General features: G+C 37.1%; 1 protein-coding gene across 2 annotated transcripts in view; it reads right to left on the bottom strand.

Annotated features, from left to right (window-relative positions):
* Positions 1-299: 299 nt before the first annotated feature.
* LARP7 (La ribonucleoprotein 7, transcriptional regulator) overlaps positions 300-16819 on the bottom strand; it is a 46057-nt gene continuing 29537 nt past the window's right edge. For both annotated transcript variants that reach the window (XM_034771258.1, XM_034771259.1), the window contains exons 9-13: positions 14642-14799; positions 13506-13624; positions 10369-10528; positions 7413-7504; positions 300-694 (exon numbers count right to left, since the gene is read on the bottom strand). In XM_034771258.1, the coding sequence (XP_034627149.1) occupies positions 614-694; positions 7413-7504; positions 10369-10528; positions 13506-13624; positions 14642-14799 (610 nt within the window). In that variant the 3' untranslated portion in view covers positions 300-613. The remainder of the gene's footprint in view (positions 695-7412; positions 7505-10368; positions 10529-13505; positions 13625-14641; positions 14800-16819) is intronic.

Below are 16819 nucleotides of genomic sequence, written 5' to 3'. Positions count from 1 at the left end.
CCAAAGAAGATCTTTTTAAGGAATGAGGTGTTAAGTTAATTTTTGGCATATTCAGTAGGCTTCTTTTCAGCCTGTCCACCACCTCTGTGACACTCCAATATTCTGACAGCCCTAAAGTATTTAAATATGATTTTAGATAAATTACCTAGCCTGTGTTTACTGTAATTTCAATCTTTCTACTTTTTTCCTCCACAGTTTGATGGAGGAAGCAGAGACCTCAATTTATTTAACATAAATTAACTTTATTATTCACATTACTCTTTGCTGATCTTTTTAAAACAAAAGTCAAATTAATATTGTCAATTTCTAAAACATTTTATTTGTTCTTTTCTATAATTCAGTTTATAAAACTGCAATATACAAAAATTCATTAGAAGTAAAACTAAATGTAAAACAAAGCAAGACCTTGTTTGAGATGTTTTCCCAGAAAGCTTTACCTACAGGCTCAGGAGCAGCAAACACTCAGCATATTTAAAAATGGAATTTAGAATAAAATTGCACACTGAAGCAAATGGACAGATTTTTGACTTCTTCATAAGAACAGTTTATGATTTCGTTAAAATATCCAGTGACTATTTTAAATATCCTTTTACAGAATAAAATCAATTTTAGGTCAGTCATCTTCAGAGAAGCGGATATGTTTACTTGTCTCTTGTGTCTTTGCAAGTCTCATTCTTTCAGCTTTGGCAATCAGCTACAAACAAAACAAAACAGAACAATTGAAGTAAAGGTGAAAGAAAAACTGCATTCAGATTACAGGTTTATATCAAAGTCATAATCATGCTAGCAGGTCTCTTAGAAGATAACTAATCTTCGAACAACTGAACCAATCTGTACAGAGCATAGTTCTCTTGATACCAAAAATGAAGTGGCTCCTGATATTATTTTGCTCAGTAGCATATAGGAACCATCAGAAAGTACACAAATAGCACAAAGTTTTCCCTTAATCTCTGGACAGATTAGTGTCTTTAACATTCCTTTAACATTCCATCCCAGTGTCCCATCAAACATGGGGGGAAGGCAGGGAGGGAGGGAGGAAAGGAACTGATAGTTAAATACACACAACCCAAAGACCTCAAACACAACATTCATAGCCATTTTTAAATGGACTAGTTCTTTGCGGCTTCAAGCTCTTACTTAACTATAGCAGGATCAAACCTTAAAGAAATAAATTTGTCAGGAATGCTATGTCATTTTCTAGAGTCAGTTTCTGGAGAGACAAAAGACTGAAATCCAGAAGGAGGCCCATCCTCTAGATTGGGAAAACAATGCATTATGTATTGCAAATCTAATGACTACTCATCTGAATTTAAACAGTATTGGCCACAGGAATGAGCTTGGGCCTAGGAATCCTGAGTTCAAATGCCAGCTCTATCAATGACCTCTCCGTGTTTCAGTTTCCTTAGCTGTAAAATGGAGATAGCCCCTCTCTTACCAGGGTACTAGGGATTAGTTAATATTTGTAAGGCGTATGAAATTATAAATGTTAAATTGTGGTATTACTGACAATTTCTCTCAACCCTTCAATTTGACTTGATGGTACATTTTAGAAATAAGCATTTATAGCTTTTAAAAAAACTGTGAATCAAAGAAACCTCAAAATCCAAGGCTGCCTGTATAATTTTAAAAAGGATATTACATTATATATAGAATAATAATAAAAATGAACATTCCAAGTCCCGTTTTTACTGGCATTAACAGAAGACCTGCCTAACAACTATTTGCATCATTGACCAAAGGGCCTTGCACCTTTCCCCTAACCCTGTTCCCCTAACCTTAAGGCTCTCTGTCATGGCAACTTATTTACCACCTTTGCAGAGGGAGGATAGACAGAGCCATTGTTGGAGCTCTACCTTCATTTGTAGCTGAGCCACAAGAGTTGATGCAGAGTAATGAACGTGAGGCAGTGGCTCCCCTAGAGATCAAGCATGCTATATCCTCCGCACTCCCAGCCCTGGATAGCCTAGCCAGGAAATCAACACCTAGTCCCTTGCACAGCAGCACACAGAACTCACCATAAAGACATTGGGAGAACTTGGAATCTTTAAACAAAAAAATTGGATATTGTTTCGCCACAGGGAACTCTCCCACTACAAAAGCAATTCTATCGTCCACTGTCCAATCGCTGACCAGAGGGCCCTCTTTCTTCTTCGACACAGGCTCAAAATATTAGACCAGTCCAAGAGAGGTCCTCAGTTTTTCAAACCAAAACTAACATGTGAGCTGCAAATTTTCTTCCATTTCTACTCATATACTTTCAACCCCTCTCTCTTATCACAGCACACACCACATAACTCATGTGGCAACAGCAAACCTCCCCTCACTCCTTGGAGATTAAGAACAATAGCTGGGAAAAGCTCTCAGTCCAAAGTAATATGAAATGCAAAAATGCTCATATGTTACCCTTGTGGGAAGCAAACTGCACTACTAGTTAACAACTTGCAGATTCAGCTTTTTTGTCCCCAATCTGAAGAAATTAAATGGGATACCACAAAAGTCTATTTTAAACAAAAGTGAGAATTTCAGGAAATTTCTGCCATCACTGGATCCATGGTGACTCACATCTATGCAACTGTTTTGTTTTTTCCCCCAATAAACTTACTTTAAAAACAAACAATGTAATCTTACATATATACACTGTACATCTTTAGAGCCTTAATAACTCTACAAAGACAGATGACAAGTTCTGCTGAGATTTACCTAAAGACACAGAATCTTATCAATTATCTGAAATCACCAACTTTAAAAAACTGTGGTCTTGTCCACACAAACATGACATCTTGCTTGTGTTCTGGAGGATATTGAGTCAAAATTGATATATGCCATTTAGTGTCCATACTGGGGCATGCATTGATTTAACTAAATCTGTGCAAGTCTGCGTGTAGATAGGCTCTGTGTACCGCAATAGCAGAAGTATAGACTCACTCCATGGCACCCTCACTATCCTCCAGAACACAAGCCAGATGTCATGTTATAGCAGATATATCAGATGAAATATAGTAAAGGAAGCAGAGAAAATGCAAAGAAACAAGGAACAGACAAAAGTACCTCAATTTCTTTCAAGTCTAGGTAGGAAGTGTGTAGGAAGACAGATGTTCTTGTGAATAAAGCCCAGCCTATACTAGGGAAACTTGCACCACTTTAACTACACTGATGCAGTTATACAGCAGGGCTTACAACGGTACAGCTAACTTTGGAGCACCACTGTAAAGCCTTACCTATAATTAAAGTTGCATCTATATTGCTTATATGAATATAAAATTGTTAAGCTAAACCAATTGTGCGTGCTCAGACTGTTGTGCTTGCACCATATGCTTGTACAGCAGTAGAAACCACGAGCACACAGCCCCTCTGAATTGATGGTAGTGATTTGTAAGCCCCACTTTACATCGGTGCTCAAACACTGCACTGGTGCACATTTATTTAATGTAGGCAGAGCCCAAGCTGGAGCGTAGAGTGAACAAAAACAACACCTAATTCTTTACAGAAGAGCCAAGTACCAGTAAGTCTGACAAATACTCTTTTCAATATATCCTGACCCTCAGATTCATTCATATAATTGGAAGATCATTTTAAATTATGATAGATGAGTTTCCAACTAGAATTATGATTCTATTCAGACTATATAAAGTGCATGTATTTTTATATCAGATTCATGTTTAAAACTTATCTGTAAAGTGCTTTACAAACATCTTCAAGGACTAATTTTGTACTTGTAAATTACAAAATAAATAGGATTTTAAATCCCTTTAATGTTAAGAACATATGAACGGCCATACTGGGTCAGATCAAAAGTCCACCTGGCTCAGTATCCTGTCTTCAGGCAGTAGCCAATGCCAGGAACCCAGAGGGAATAAACAGAGCAGGTAATCGAGTGATCCATCCCCTGTTGCCCATTCCCAATATTAGTTCTTAACTGTAATGTCTTCTGTGAACTGTACAGCCTTAATTATGAAAGTTTTTATTACAATAATTTTCTTGCTTTCCTAAATTGTGACTTTAAAGAAAAAACATAACTAATTCTGAAGGATCTTTAACAAAGGTTTGACAGTATAAATGAACATTGATGAGCAGGCAAAAAACAGATATTAGAGTTGTTGAAATTGCAGTTGGAACACAGACTATCAAAGAGCAGTGAAAGAGTTAAAGTTATTTGACTTCCGTTAATCATTCCTCTCACAAAGCCTTGCTTACTAATGTTAGCATTTAAATAGACCTGACTAGGCTTTGAAGCTAACACCTCTCTGGGTTGAAAGGTGATGGGAGAGGGGGAGGAGTGAGAGTTTGCACCTTTTGCTGCTGCTATTGTTAGGCAGAACTGAGAGTTTATTTTTGCAAGCCTAGATGAGTTACACATTACAGGCTACCTTACATCAATTTGCACAGCAAATACTGTACTATCTTCACAACAAGAAGCGCTAGAAACTTGGGTGCTGAGTTTCCACAACTCCAGCTGAAGTCAATGGAACGGAGGGGTGTGTGTGTGTGTGGGGGAAGAGAATCAAACCCTTCATTTAAAAAAAAAAAATCTATCATTTAATCAAAAATGGCAACAACAAATCCCTGTATGGTAGCTTTACCTATGTGAGAACTCAGAGAACATTCAGTAATTATATGAAATATTATAATAGTATATGTAAAAAATACTGCTAATAGCATTTTTACCTGAAGAAGGAAGCAGCAATGCAGCCATACAAGATTTTTTTCCTTTTCATCTATATATGCAACTGGGAAACTAAGACTGGTCAAGAAAACCAGATTTTCCAGTTTTACAGGTGAAAACAAAAGGGTTATTTTAAAATTCAAACAGAAGACCTTACTTGCAGTGGATATACGGTGATCAAGGCAATAAGATGTAAGGTGAGATTCTCACCCCTTCTCCAGCCCTTGTACACAAGGTAAAGGGGACAGAGTGGTGTAAAGGGACTCTAAAAGCCCCAGATCTAGGCAAAGGAGAAATTCCCCAGGGCAGGAACTGAAAGTGACAGCTACAAACTGTTTTCCAAGAACCCCTTAACAAACAGTGGCTTAAGGAGTACAACAGGGTGGGAGGAGAATTTTAGGTGCACAGTTCTACAAAGATTCTGGGCAGCAACTTAGCCCAGGTTTACACTAGGAGCGCTTCTCTGGTATAATTATACTATTATACTATAGCAGCAAAGCACTCCTAGTATGGATTCAACTTTTGCCGGTACAACTTATACCGGCTTCTGCAAGCAAAAGAAACTATACCAGCAAAAGTACAATTTTGCCAGTATAACTGTCTACACACAGTTAGGCTGATGTCAGCACAGCTATGTCACTCGAGGATCACAATTCTTCCCACCTCTGCCAGATCACAGTGTTGACAACTCTCATGATAATCACTAAAAAATGACCACGAGGCATTCTTGTGGCACCTTAGAGACTAACAAATTTATTTGTGCATAAGCTTTTGTGGGCTAAAACACACTTTATCAGGTGCATGGAGTGAAAAATACAGTAAGCAGAATAAATATTATAGCACATGAAAAGATGGGAATTGCCTTACTAAGTGGGGGGTCACAGTGCTAACGAGTCAATTCAATTAAGATAGAAGAGGCCTATTCTCAATAGTTGACAAGAAGGGGTGAATAATCACTGTTTTCCTAAAAAGGAGTCAAGTGGATATGTGATGATTTCAGCCTTCATTCTTAAAGAAAAAGTAAGTTTCTAGCCCTTCTGGCTGTGGAGAAAGTTTCAAAATGCGACCCCAGTGCACCCTAAAGGCTCAAAAAGCAGAAGACAAATAAAAAGACCAAATCTTCTATTTTTTCATAATCTCATTATTTTTGGCGAGCCTGACTCATGAGTTTTCAACATTTCGGGTTGGCAATACTGTATGGTGGGAGAAGCTTGTAGAGTAGACCTGGCCTTAGACAGCCCTGGGCTATATACGTGTGCTGGCAAAACCCCCAACATAGACACAGCTATGCTGACAGAAGAGGGCTTCTGTAGGCATAGCTAATATCGTTCAGGAAGATGGTGCTGTATTACTATGCTGACAGAAGTCCTCCTGTCAGCAGATGCTGTGTCTACACTAGGGGGCTATGCAAGAATAGCGATTATGGGCAGAGCCTAGGTTCCATTGGGACCATTCTGGCCCTCAGCAGTCTAGAATTGTTAGGGTTCTGAACCCCCTTCTCCTCCCCCCTCTTGGGCTGTAAGTTCTGGTGTAGCACAGAATCTCATCCATAGATAGTAAACGTGCAAGTCTGTGCACACACAAGAGCACAGATGTAGCAGGGAGTGTTCCTCATGCTCTGGTCTCCAACACCATGTATGCAATCCAAACTGTTCAAGCATGAGTCACACTCCAAATAAATAAATAAATAAATAAATAATGATAATAGTAGTAGTAATATTAAATTTTTTGTTTACCATCTGGTTTTTGAGACTTTAAGGGTTCATGTTTACAAGCTTTTCTCCGCAACCATGAGGGCTGTGAGCTTACTTGCTTTTAAATAAAAGCCGAGATTCTCATGTAATTGCCTGACTCTATGAGCTAGAGCAGGGGTCGGCACACATACCATAGGTTGCCTAAGGCGGCATGCGAGCTGATTTTCAGTGGCACTCTCACTGCCTGGGTCCTGGCCACAGATCTGGGGGGGCTCTGCATTTTAATTTAAATTTTAAATGAAGCTTCTTAAACATTTTAAAACCCTTATTTACTTTACATACAACAATAGTTTAGGTATATATTATAGACTTATAGAAAGAGACCTTCTAAAAATGTTAAAATGTATTACTGGCACGCGAAACCTTAAATTAGAGTGAATAAATGAAGACTCGGCATACCACTTCTGAAAGGTTGCCTACTCCAGAGCTAGAGGTTTAAGGAAAACACCAAATATTGAAAGACTCGTGATAAAAATCACAGGAGTTGGCAACACTAGTATAATCAGACCCCTTAACTTTATCATGGAACAGCACATAAATCCTTTTAAATTCCATTTGAAATGCATTGTTTTGCAGCTTTAAAATACTATTCAGACCAATCAATTTATTCCATTAAATGTAAAGTTGTCTTACCTCTTAGAACTAGAAATCAGAATTCTTTAACTACATGCAAACACAAAACTCCTTAGCAGTGACTGCTTCAGAACACCAGTGTCTAGGTGGGCAAATAATTCATTTTTATTTTCTACATGTAGCAACTGGACCCTGCAGTAACCAAGTGCTCCCTACTTTGCTGCAGTATTTGACTGTAAAATCTACTGCCAAGTCATCAGGATAAGATAAGAGACGAAAGTGGAGCGGAAGATCACAAAGTTGAGGAAAAATACAGATATTTCCCTTTCACCCATGCTTTTGATCACAGAAATCACATTTCAATCACTGTTACACAAAAATAAATATAAATCCAGACAATCCACTATTCAAACTTATTTTACCTTCTCTGTGCCTCGCTTCTTTTCTCTAGGTTGGTTAAGTTTAGCTTGTCTGTCCACCAAAATTTTCTGCCAGTACCGCTGTTCATGATCACCTTGACATACACATGAAGTGATAGTGCATTAATAAGGTTATCCAATATAAAGAACGCAGCATTTTATCTGTCATGGTCAGGTCAACTTATTTTAATATGTATAACCACATGAACAATATTTGTGGATGAAACCTGGCACTTCCGTTCTCAGCAAGGAAGGAACTTCTGTGTAAGAACAGGTTAATCCCTTTTCATTATGAGAGGAGGAAAACCTCATTTTAAAATGGAAGCTCATTTCAATAAAAGTAGTTTTAAATACAACATTAGGCATACATATAAATCTTCAATCACTGACTTTGTGTTAATCTGAAAGAATATTTTTATGTGGGGAAGGAAGGCACGGGGGAAAAAGCAGAGAGAAAATTTGCTCCCCCAAAATCATCTTTGTTTTGAGGTCAAGTCTGGGAAATTTTTTGATGGTTAAAAGTTACTTATTTTCATTTCAGTGAGCGGATTTAAAAAAACAAACAAAAAACCCCCCTAAACAATGACTTGGAGAGCACTACAAACCCAGAAAGGGATCTATTGTAAAGTAAGAGTCCCCTGCAAACCCAAGGTCCATCAACCCCAATTGTAACACTCTAGTCTTACTTGACAATGTTAAAATACTGAAGGCTTAATAGAGAGTAAAAATAAAGAATAGTAATATTATAACTTGAAAAGTAAATGCTGTATTTCTTCAGATTGTCTTTGGATCTCAGAACTGGAATGGTTTAAAGGCAAAGCTTCATCTCAAAATGAAATATTGCTGCATTCAGTAGATCACAAACTTCCAGCACAACTCTGCTTAAGAATTAACATGACAAATAAATACTTACATTATGGCTCTTAGGTCTGGTCTACTCTAGGAACTTACATGGGCGTAGCTATGCCTCTCAAGGGTGTGCAAAATCCACAGTCCCGAGAGACATAGCTATGCCGACTTAACCCCGATGTACACAATGCTAGATTGATGGAAGAATTCTTCCGTCGACCTAACTACAGCCTCTCATAGAGGTGGATTACCTACGCTGATGGGAAGCGTAGGTAATGTCTACACTGAAGCACTACAGTGGTACAGCTGCAGTTGTGTCGGTATAGCGGTTTAAGTGTGGATATACCCTGAGGGTATGTCTACACTGCCCATGTTACAGCGCGGCCGTGCTGTGACGTGGGCAGTATAGTCATGCTTTATCACCGGGGGAGAGCTCTCCCAGTGCTAAAAAAATAACCACCCCGAATGAGGGGTGCTAGCTTTATCGACAGGAAAAGCGCTGTTTACACTGGTACTTTTCAGCGCTAAAACTTTTGTCGCTTGGGGGGAGTTTTTTCACACCCCTGAACGACTCAAGTTTTAGCGCTAAGGTAGTAATGTAGACACAGCCAGATTCCAAGGCCAGAAGGAACCATTGTGATCATTTAGTCTGACCTCCTGTATAACTCAGGCCATAGACCTTCCCCAAAATAATTACTACAGTATATCTTTTAGAAAAATATCCAATCTTGATTTTAAAATTGTCAGTGATGGAGAACCAACCATGACCCTGGGTAAATTGTTCCAACCGTTAATTACGCTCCTGTCTGAATTTGTCTCACTTCAACTTTCAGACACTGGATAATGTTATAACTCTCTCTGCTAGACAGAAGAGCCCATTATTAAAGGTTTGTTCCCCCATGTAGATACTTACAGACTATAATCAAGTCACCCCTTAACCGCCTCTTCGTTAAGATAAACGGATTGAGCTCCTTGACCTATCACTCTAAGGCAGGTTAAGGCTCTATTAACAATGATAGTAAGTCCCTGTTCCCTGATCCTGCATTGTGATCCACTGGGTGAACTGCTGCAGCTATGCAGATCAAAATGCCAGATCAAGGCCACAGTTTGAGGATCCATTATTGGTCTGTGGTAAAATAAACCAGTTTCAGTAAAATATTTATATTTACAGACCTGTCCTTTATTTGGTGCAGTCTTAATTATTGTAGGTGCATGGTTTCTATTTCCTTTTGTTCTGTTCTTTAGTTATTTGGGGTTTTATCTAGAGGCTGGTCTACGCTTCAAAGTTTTACTGGTCTAACTATGTAGATTAGGTGGGTGTTGTGTTTTTTTTTTTTTAAATCACTGACAAAGAGCTTGCCTACATATTAAAATTATTTCAGATTAAGGTAGAGTGTGAATTTAAAGCAGAATAGCTATACTGGAATAACTCCATCTATAGACAAGGCCAGAGTTATACTGGTAAAAGCTCTAGTGAGGACACAGTTATACCAGAATAAAGGCGCTCCACTTCCCTAGCGGCAATATGCTATACTACATCTTTATACCAGTATAACTGCATCCAAACTAACGACAGTTTTATCACTTTAACTATACCTGTATAGTTATCAGCTAGTCTAGTCATAAATTTCCATAAAATTCATTATTCCAAATGTTCTAGAGACACCCACTTGCCTTTCACCATCACATTGTAATTATGAGGCTGAAAAGTGGAATAGGAATATGGTTCACTGCAGTGACAACTGTCCATTGTCACTGAAACCAAAAAGTAATCTGCCAGCTGAAGTTATAATAAAGTCAAATGACCACTCTTGTACGAATAAAATTATGTGGCCTGGTTAAGGCAACCAATTTAAAATACCAACACATTTTGACAAAGAAAAAGTGACATAGTATGCTTGAGGTTTTGATGCTATAGTTTTTGTAGAAGAGGGAGAATAGCGACAAGAAGAAATAATGATATAAAACCAAAATATTGATTCTGTAATTTATACATGATGCAGAAAAGTATCTTAACTGAATATCAGCAATAAAGTTAAAATGAGACAACAGTCCTACTCTTAGTTCCTAGGAGCTGTCTCTCATGCACATATTTTAATAAACATCTTACCAGTTAGGACCTCAAGTTTCCAGTTGTTTTTAATCTGAATTTCTTTATGTGCTTTCATTACAACCTGTGCATCTTCAGGAGTTTTAAACCGAACATGACACTCTATATCTCCTTCCAGCATGTCAACATAAGCAACATCAGCTATCATTGCCAGAACATCCTGTTGCACAAAAGAGAACTCAGACAAGTTAGCCAGAACAAAAATAAACTGCAGTATTTTCAAATACTGTCCTTTGAAAATCCAAGGTGCATACAAAGGAGCAATGGTTTGGGAAATATTCTCTAAAGTCAATTACAAGGAAGTGAAAGTGCAACTTTATTACATTAATAAACGAATCTGATGTCAAATAATTTCTGGCTAACATTTATTGAGTTTTCAGAAGAAAATCTATGAATAATCAACGTTTACTAGATTGAGAACTATAAAATTTACCTCAGAGCTGCATGTGTCCCAAGAACCCAAGTCCAAGCTATATCTATTATGAATCCACTCAACAGCTAACCCTTGTTGATGTTCTTTACAGTCATTAGGAGGGATGACAGCAGAAGAATAATTATGTAATACAATAGTATTTCCATTTCATATGTTAGTCCAACAAAAATATATTTACTTCCACACCTAAATATTTTATTTAAGGTTAGGACTCTGGAGAATGAAAAGAAAAAGCTCAAGAACGGTGAAGAAGTTAGGAAATCAGTACATGGCACACTACAGTGGATACTGAGGTTCCTTTTCTCCTATACCAAATGATCTCTGCCTGAAAACTGACACCAGCAGCAGCAGAAGGAAGAGTCACACACACTCTTTCAATCAAATACTTTACCTGTGAAACTTGCTGTGAGGGAAATTAACTGGGATCACGCATTCCTAGTCAATTTCATTCACAGCAGGTACTGCAAGTAAAAAATGTTTCTATGCAAGAATTAGGTACTACTTTTAACCCTTCAGCTGCAAGGCTGAATCTTAAAACCCCCACAGCACTTTGGACCACACATGGTCTTGTCAGCCTAACAAAACCTTTTCACCCTAAGTTTGGTATTCCCACATAACATTTCCACAGAAAATTATGCAGACTACCAAAATTAATTTTACAGGAATATTTGCTTATTGGTTGATCTCTGAAAAGTGCCTTCACTCAGTAGCATTAAATAACATTTTGGTAATCAGAATTGAAATGTTTAAGCAATAATGTTACATTTAAAATATATGCAATAAGCCAGCAAAAGGTATTTTGCACTTATCTGTCAAGAATGTATTGTGAAACCTAGACTTACAACAGAGGTGACCAGACCAGCAACAAAATATTTCCATAATTTCCTAAAGTAAGCCAAAACATCGTAATATTTTTGTGTAACATTTTGTAAAATGTTATCAGCCCTGTTTATTCTCTAGTCATGGTTGTGACTCCATAGTTAAGATGGGGAGTGACTTTCTATTATAATTCATATTTTCACAGTCCTTTCTTTTCTCCTGAGAATTTTCATGCTTAGTCACATGTCAGACCATTTATGTTTTTAAGACTGATGCAAATCAGGCAAGTAATTTGATTTACATATCTGAAAATACCAGAGAGTCTAACACAGTTTGATTTCATCTACACAAACAAGATCAAAACTCTGTTATCCCCTTGACTATATTACATCATGTTGTAACTCAAACCCCTGACACAATAAAACATGAAAATGCAGACAAACACTAAATAGCGCCTAGATATTACAAGTGATGAGTGAGGGGTAGGGGAGGAGGTCAGACATTCTCTCATTAATGTCTCTTGGCTCTTAGATAGCTGCTTATAAATACCTAAATAGATAAGACTGATTCAGCTGAAAGCATATCACCAATTTGTTTTCAGTAAGAGAGATATGGCCCCGATCTTGCAAAAATGTACGCAAATGCTGAAGTTTAGACACATGATTAGCCACCCTGACTTCAACTATTATTCACAGGATTGTAAACTTAAGCAATTGCATAAGTCTTTGCAAGACTAAGTCTGAAATAGTTCTCTCATTGCCTTAAATGATCTACAGAGTATTCATTCCAATATTGCCAATATAACATAATGTTTACTGTTTGAAAAGCATTCAAGTATTAAACCTTCTGATTTAAGTGTCATAAAAGAACTGATTCAGTCCATATACTAATTCAGGGCCCCATCTATTCAAAAGAACCAGCATACGCTAATACTTCACATATTACTGTGCCGGGGGCTTCTGAAATGGATGTTTCAGAATGTATTTAAATTAGGGGCAAGTGATGAAAATAACCATAGAAACTCAGCTTCTGTGTTTCCCCAAACAGGCACAAGTTCATGTCTCTATTTATTCTTTCTTATCTGAACCAAAAATACATAAGACATTGGTCTTCTATCACCTCACAGCGCGGCAAATTTATATTAAGTTTCATGTAAACTAAGACCAAAAAACCAATTTGACAAGCACAAAAATAAGTAACAGTTACATGTTATTTCATTTATCAAATTACATATAACCATATGTAACATAAATGGTATTTTTGGAATAATTGTGAGTCACTTAGGGAAATATTTTATCACTCTCATTCAGGGAGCACTTTATTGGCCTCAAGTTCCTATTAGATAAACAAACTTTAAGTAAAAAAAAGTTCAGTAAAAAATTACTGGCACTGTATATTATTTTGATAGAGATTAATCTATATTAAGCAACTATCATCCATTTTGCCTTTATATGAAGTAACAGCTTACCAGTAACTTAAATAGTTATTTTGTTTGTTTTCTTAACAATACAGAATTCAACTGATGTTTATCATACCTAAGTTGTAAGGGTGGAGCAGTCAGGGCTGGTGATAGAGGGAGAAAATGACTCACCCCTCAGTAAAAAGTAAATCTGTTTTATAAAACTTATTTTTGTGGTAAACTTGACTTCTCTGGAAGAGCTCTTTTCTCTTCTCAAAGCTTTTATTACTGTTGGTTTTGAAATAGGTTCTCTCAACCTGGTTCTGCTTTAATGAAATCTTCCATTAATGGGTACTATTCAGAAATATGTATACAGCTAGTTGCCGGATAGAAATTCAATAGGACTAGTTTAAATGGTATTCAATCATTTTCAGGATGGTATAAGGGGAAAGGATAACAGCTGCCCTGAGGTTACAAAGGCATTACCTTGATGTGTTTCCTGCCTGGTAGGGGTTCGGTGCTAATGATCTTCACAATTACTCCACTCACAAACTGTGGTCCCATTGTGTTAGCTTTCTCAGGGGGGCCAGAATCTTCATTGGTGGCTGTTAATTTGAAGAGGAAAAGAGCATAATGAAGCTTCACACGTATTACCTTGACAAACACAAGATAACCACAAAAATCACACAAACAATGCAATAAATCTTGTGGTGGCATTCATACAGTGAATACCAAACATGGCTGCAATGGATATATACTTTGTTAGTTGGGATCAATTTATATATATGGATATTGATGGCAGAAACTAGTATTTCAAAAGATAAAGCCAAAGTGACAATACCAGGAGATGGCATAATGAATGAATCAATTAGAAATCCCTCCTAAACAAAAGGCCTTTTACAAGTCCTTTTGCAGTTTTAAACACAACCTATGGTAAGAATACTTAAATTAACACCCTGTTAGTTGTAAGGATCTTTGCACCCCAAATTCTGGAATGATCTTGAAGAGTGCTGAAAAAGGTTTAGTGCTCCTAGGCTAGAAGTTTGTGGACAGAAGTTCAGGGGATCCAGTGCAACCCAGTAACAGAGTAAGGCACTTTCTGGAACACTGTTTACTCCATCTACACTGACCACAGAAACACTGCTAGCATGGTACTGTCAAGAACTGAGTTGAAACATGGTTCTGACTAACACGGATGCACTGCTTGTGTAGACAGGCCCAGAATGGAAAATACCGCAAGACTTGGTAGTTGGTTTACTATGAAATATTATCATTAAATTAAACTAAACGTCTCAAAAGCAAAGATCATTTTGTAATCTTGGATTATTTTCTAAATAATTTGATTATTCATTAATTCAGATAATTTAATAAACCATAATCGGGGTATAAATACAATTTATTTTATATAACATAGTTCCTTTAATATGAAGTATTGTAAAAGCTTTATTTCACGCTGCCTTTTCCATTCAGAGAAGTTAGTACACTGTGGAACTATTTTGATATAGATCTATTTTCCAGTTCTATTCGAATACCAAACTCTAATGACCACACCAACTGCATTTAAAAAAAAAAAAAACCCATCATAAAACACACAACATAAAGATCATCAGAACAACCATTACATTTGACATTTTTTGTTTGAGGACACTTTTGTACACCACTATCTGTTTCCATCTTCTCCAGACACTCAGATTTGATTTGGGACATTGTTTTCTTTAAGGAAGCCATGCTGGCTTTTTGAAGGGCCAAATATTCTTGCTTCAGATCCATCCATTCACTCCTACGTAAGACAAAGATTTAGGAATAAAAATGTCAACATTTGTGCAAAGATAATTAGACTTAAAAAAGCCATTACTAACATGAAGACAAAATTATGATGCTATTATTTGTATTACTGCAGAATCTGGGAGCCCTAGTCATGGACCAGAACCCCACTGTGCTAGGTGTTGTACAAACAGAACAAAAAGACAAAAATGTAATCTAAGTATAAGACAAGAGACAACAGATAGAGACAGATGAGGTAGCACAAGAGAACAAGACAATATTGGTCAGCATGATAGGCAGTGGTATCAGTACACCAACAGTCTAACTTATCAAATTTTTGTAGACATCATGAAAAAGACAAGTATTGAGGAGGGTTTTGAAGTAGGATAATGAGGTAGCTTTGAAGATGTTTATGGGGAGTTCCTCCCAAGCGCAAAGCACAGTATGGAAAAAGCACAACAGTGCTTGTTTGAAAAATTAGCAAGTGGGTAACAGAGGGTAGCATCATGGACTGATTAGAGGTGACAGTCAACATCTTGATAGCGAATGAGAGTGGGGATAGGCTGCAATGGGTGACATGGTCAAAATGACTTACAAATAAAATACAAACCATAGCTGATATCAGGGGGCAGATGCTCAGTTGGCGTAAATTGGAGCTATGGCAATATATGCCAGCTGAGGCTCTCCCCTGTTGTGCTTAATGGCCTCCCCATCTTTTTATATAGCTGTCTAGGGTCTGATGGTTATCTGACTAAATTACCACTTTGTTTTATCTACTAAATGGTCTAAATAAATACTAACAGGAGAACAAAATTACTAACAAATTAAGAGAGATTGCCAAATGTATTACATCTTCTTCAGAAAGCATTCTTAATGCTTTGGCAAATCAGACATATATTATTTGGAACTGGAATTACAGAGCACGGACACTAATTCAGGATTGATTAGTTCACTGAGCCCTCTTTAGTTTTACTACATTAAAAATTAGTCATTTTCTCTAGAAAATTCACTGATTAAAAACTAACAACTGGTTAAACTCACCCAAAAAAAAAAAAACCCTTAGAGATAAGAACATTCCTTACTATTCAAATGCATTAGAGTTTTAAAAAAATCCACACTGCATGGAAGCAATTTATATATTTACATACATTTAACATGGAGATGTTTCTGCAAACAGCTAGAGCTTTGCTCCATAGAAACACAATGCCTATAGTGCCACTGTGAGAACGACTCATTGTTACCCTAATCTGTGCTATCAAACAAGCTGATAGGGGATTTTTAAAGAGGAGGATATCTTGTGGTAATGGTTTTAGCTGTTAACATTGACAACTGTATACTTCAAAAAAGCATCTAGCTCACCCAGGATCATACGTTCTCACAGAGCAAAGACATTAAAATAACAAAAGAGCCATGTAATGATTCTTTGAGATAAAAAGGCAACAACCACTCTGTAGTAAGATATGGTATAAATAAGAGCCGGAGGAGGCACTCCCTGTTAACTAGACTGAAAAGGAAGAGCACACCATGTGGAATGAGCCAGGCAAGTAATTCAATGTTTATAATGTTCTTCTGAAGCATTTCTACTATGCAATAATGAATAGAAATGTAATATTCTTCTGTTATATTTTGTGCAGCAGGTGTACTGAACTGGTGGAAAAGGATAGCAGACACTGCAAAGTACTGGTTTATGTGGACCCCTTCTACTTTAACATGGAGGTGCTTTCTGTGACTATAAAAAGTAAGTGCTTCCATGTTTTAGTAGAGGTGAATCCTGATCTCAGTCCTGGAATATCCATATGGAAAAACAGGAACCTTGCCTCTACTCTTGTGTCAGAGGATTTGTTGATCCATAAAGGAAATAAACACAAGAAGAGGAAAAATAAGAAACTATTATGTATGTTATTGTAATTAATATTAATGATTATTACAAGTGAGGTATTTATGACAACTTTTAAAGGACCCCCTTTGCTTTAACATGGGGGTACCTGCTGCCTAGAAAAAGTAAGTGCTTCCATGTTTCAGTCGTGGTGGATCCT

Source organism: Trachemys scripta, chromosome 5 (genome assembly GCF_013100865.1).
Source record: "Trachemys scripta elegans isolate TJP31775 chromosome 5, CAS_Tse_1.0, whole genome shotgun sequence".
Lineage (NCBI taxonomy): Eukaryota > Metazoa > Chordata > Testudines > Emydidae > Trachemys > Trachemys scripta.
This window is presented reverse-complemented; position numbering and strand designations above follow the sequence as displayed.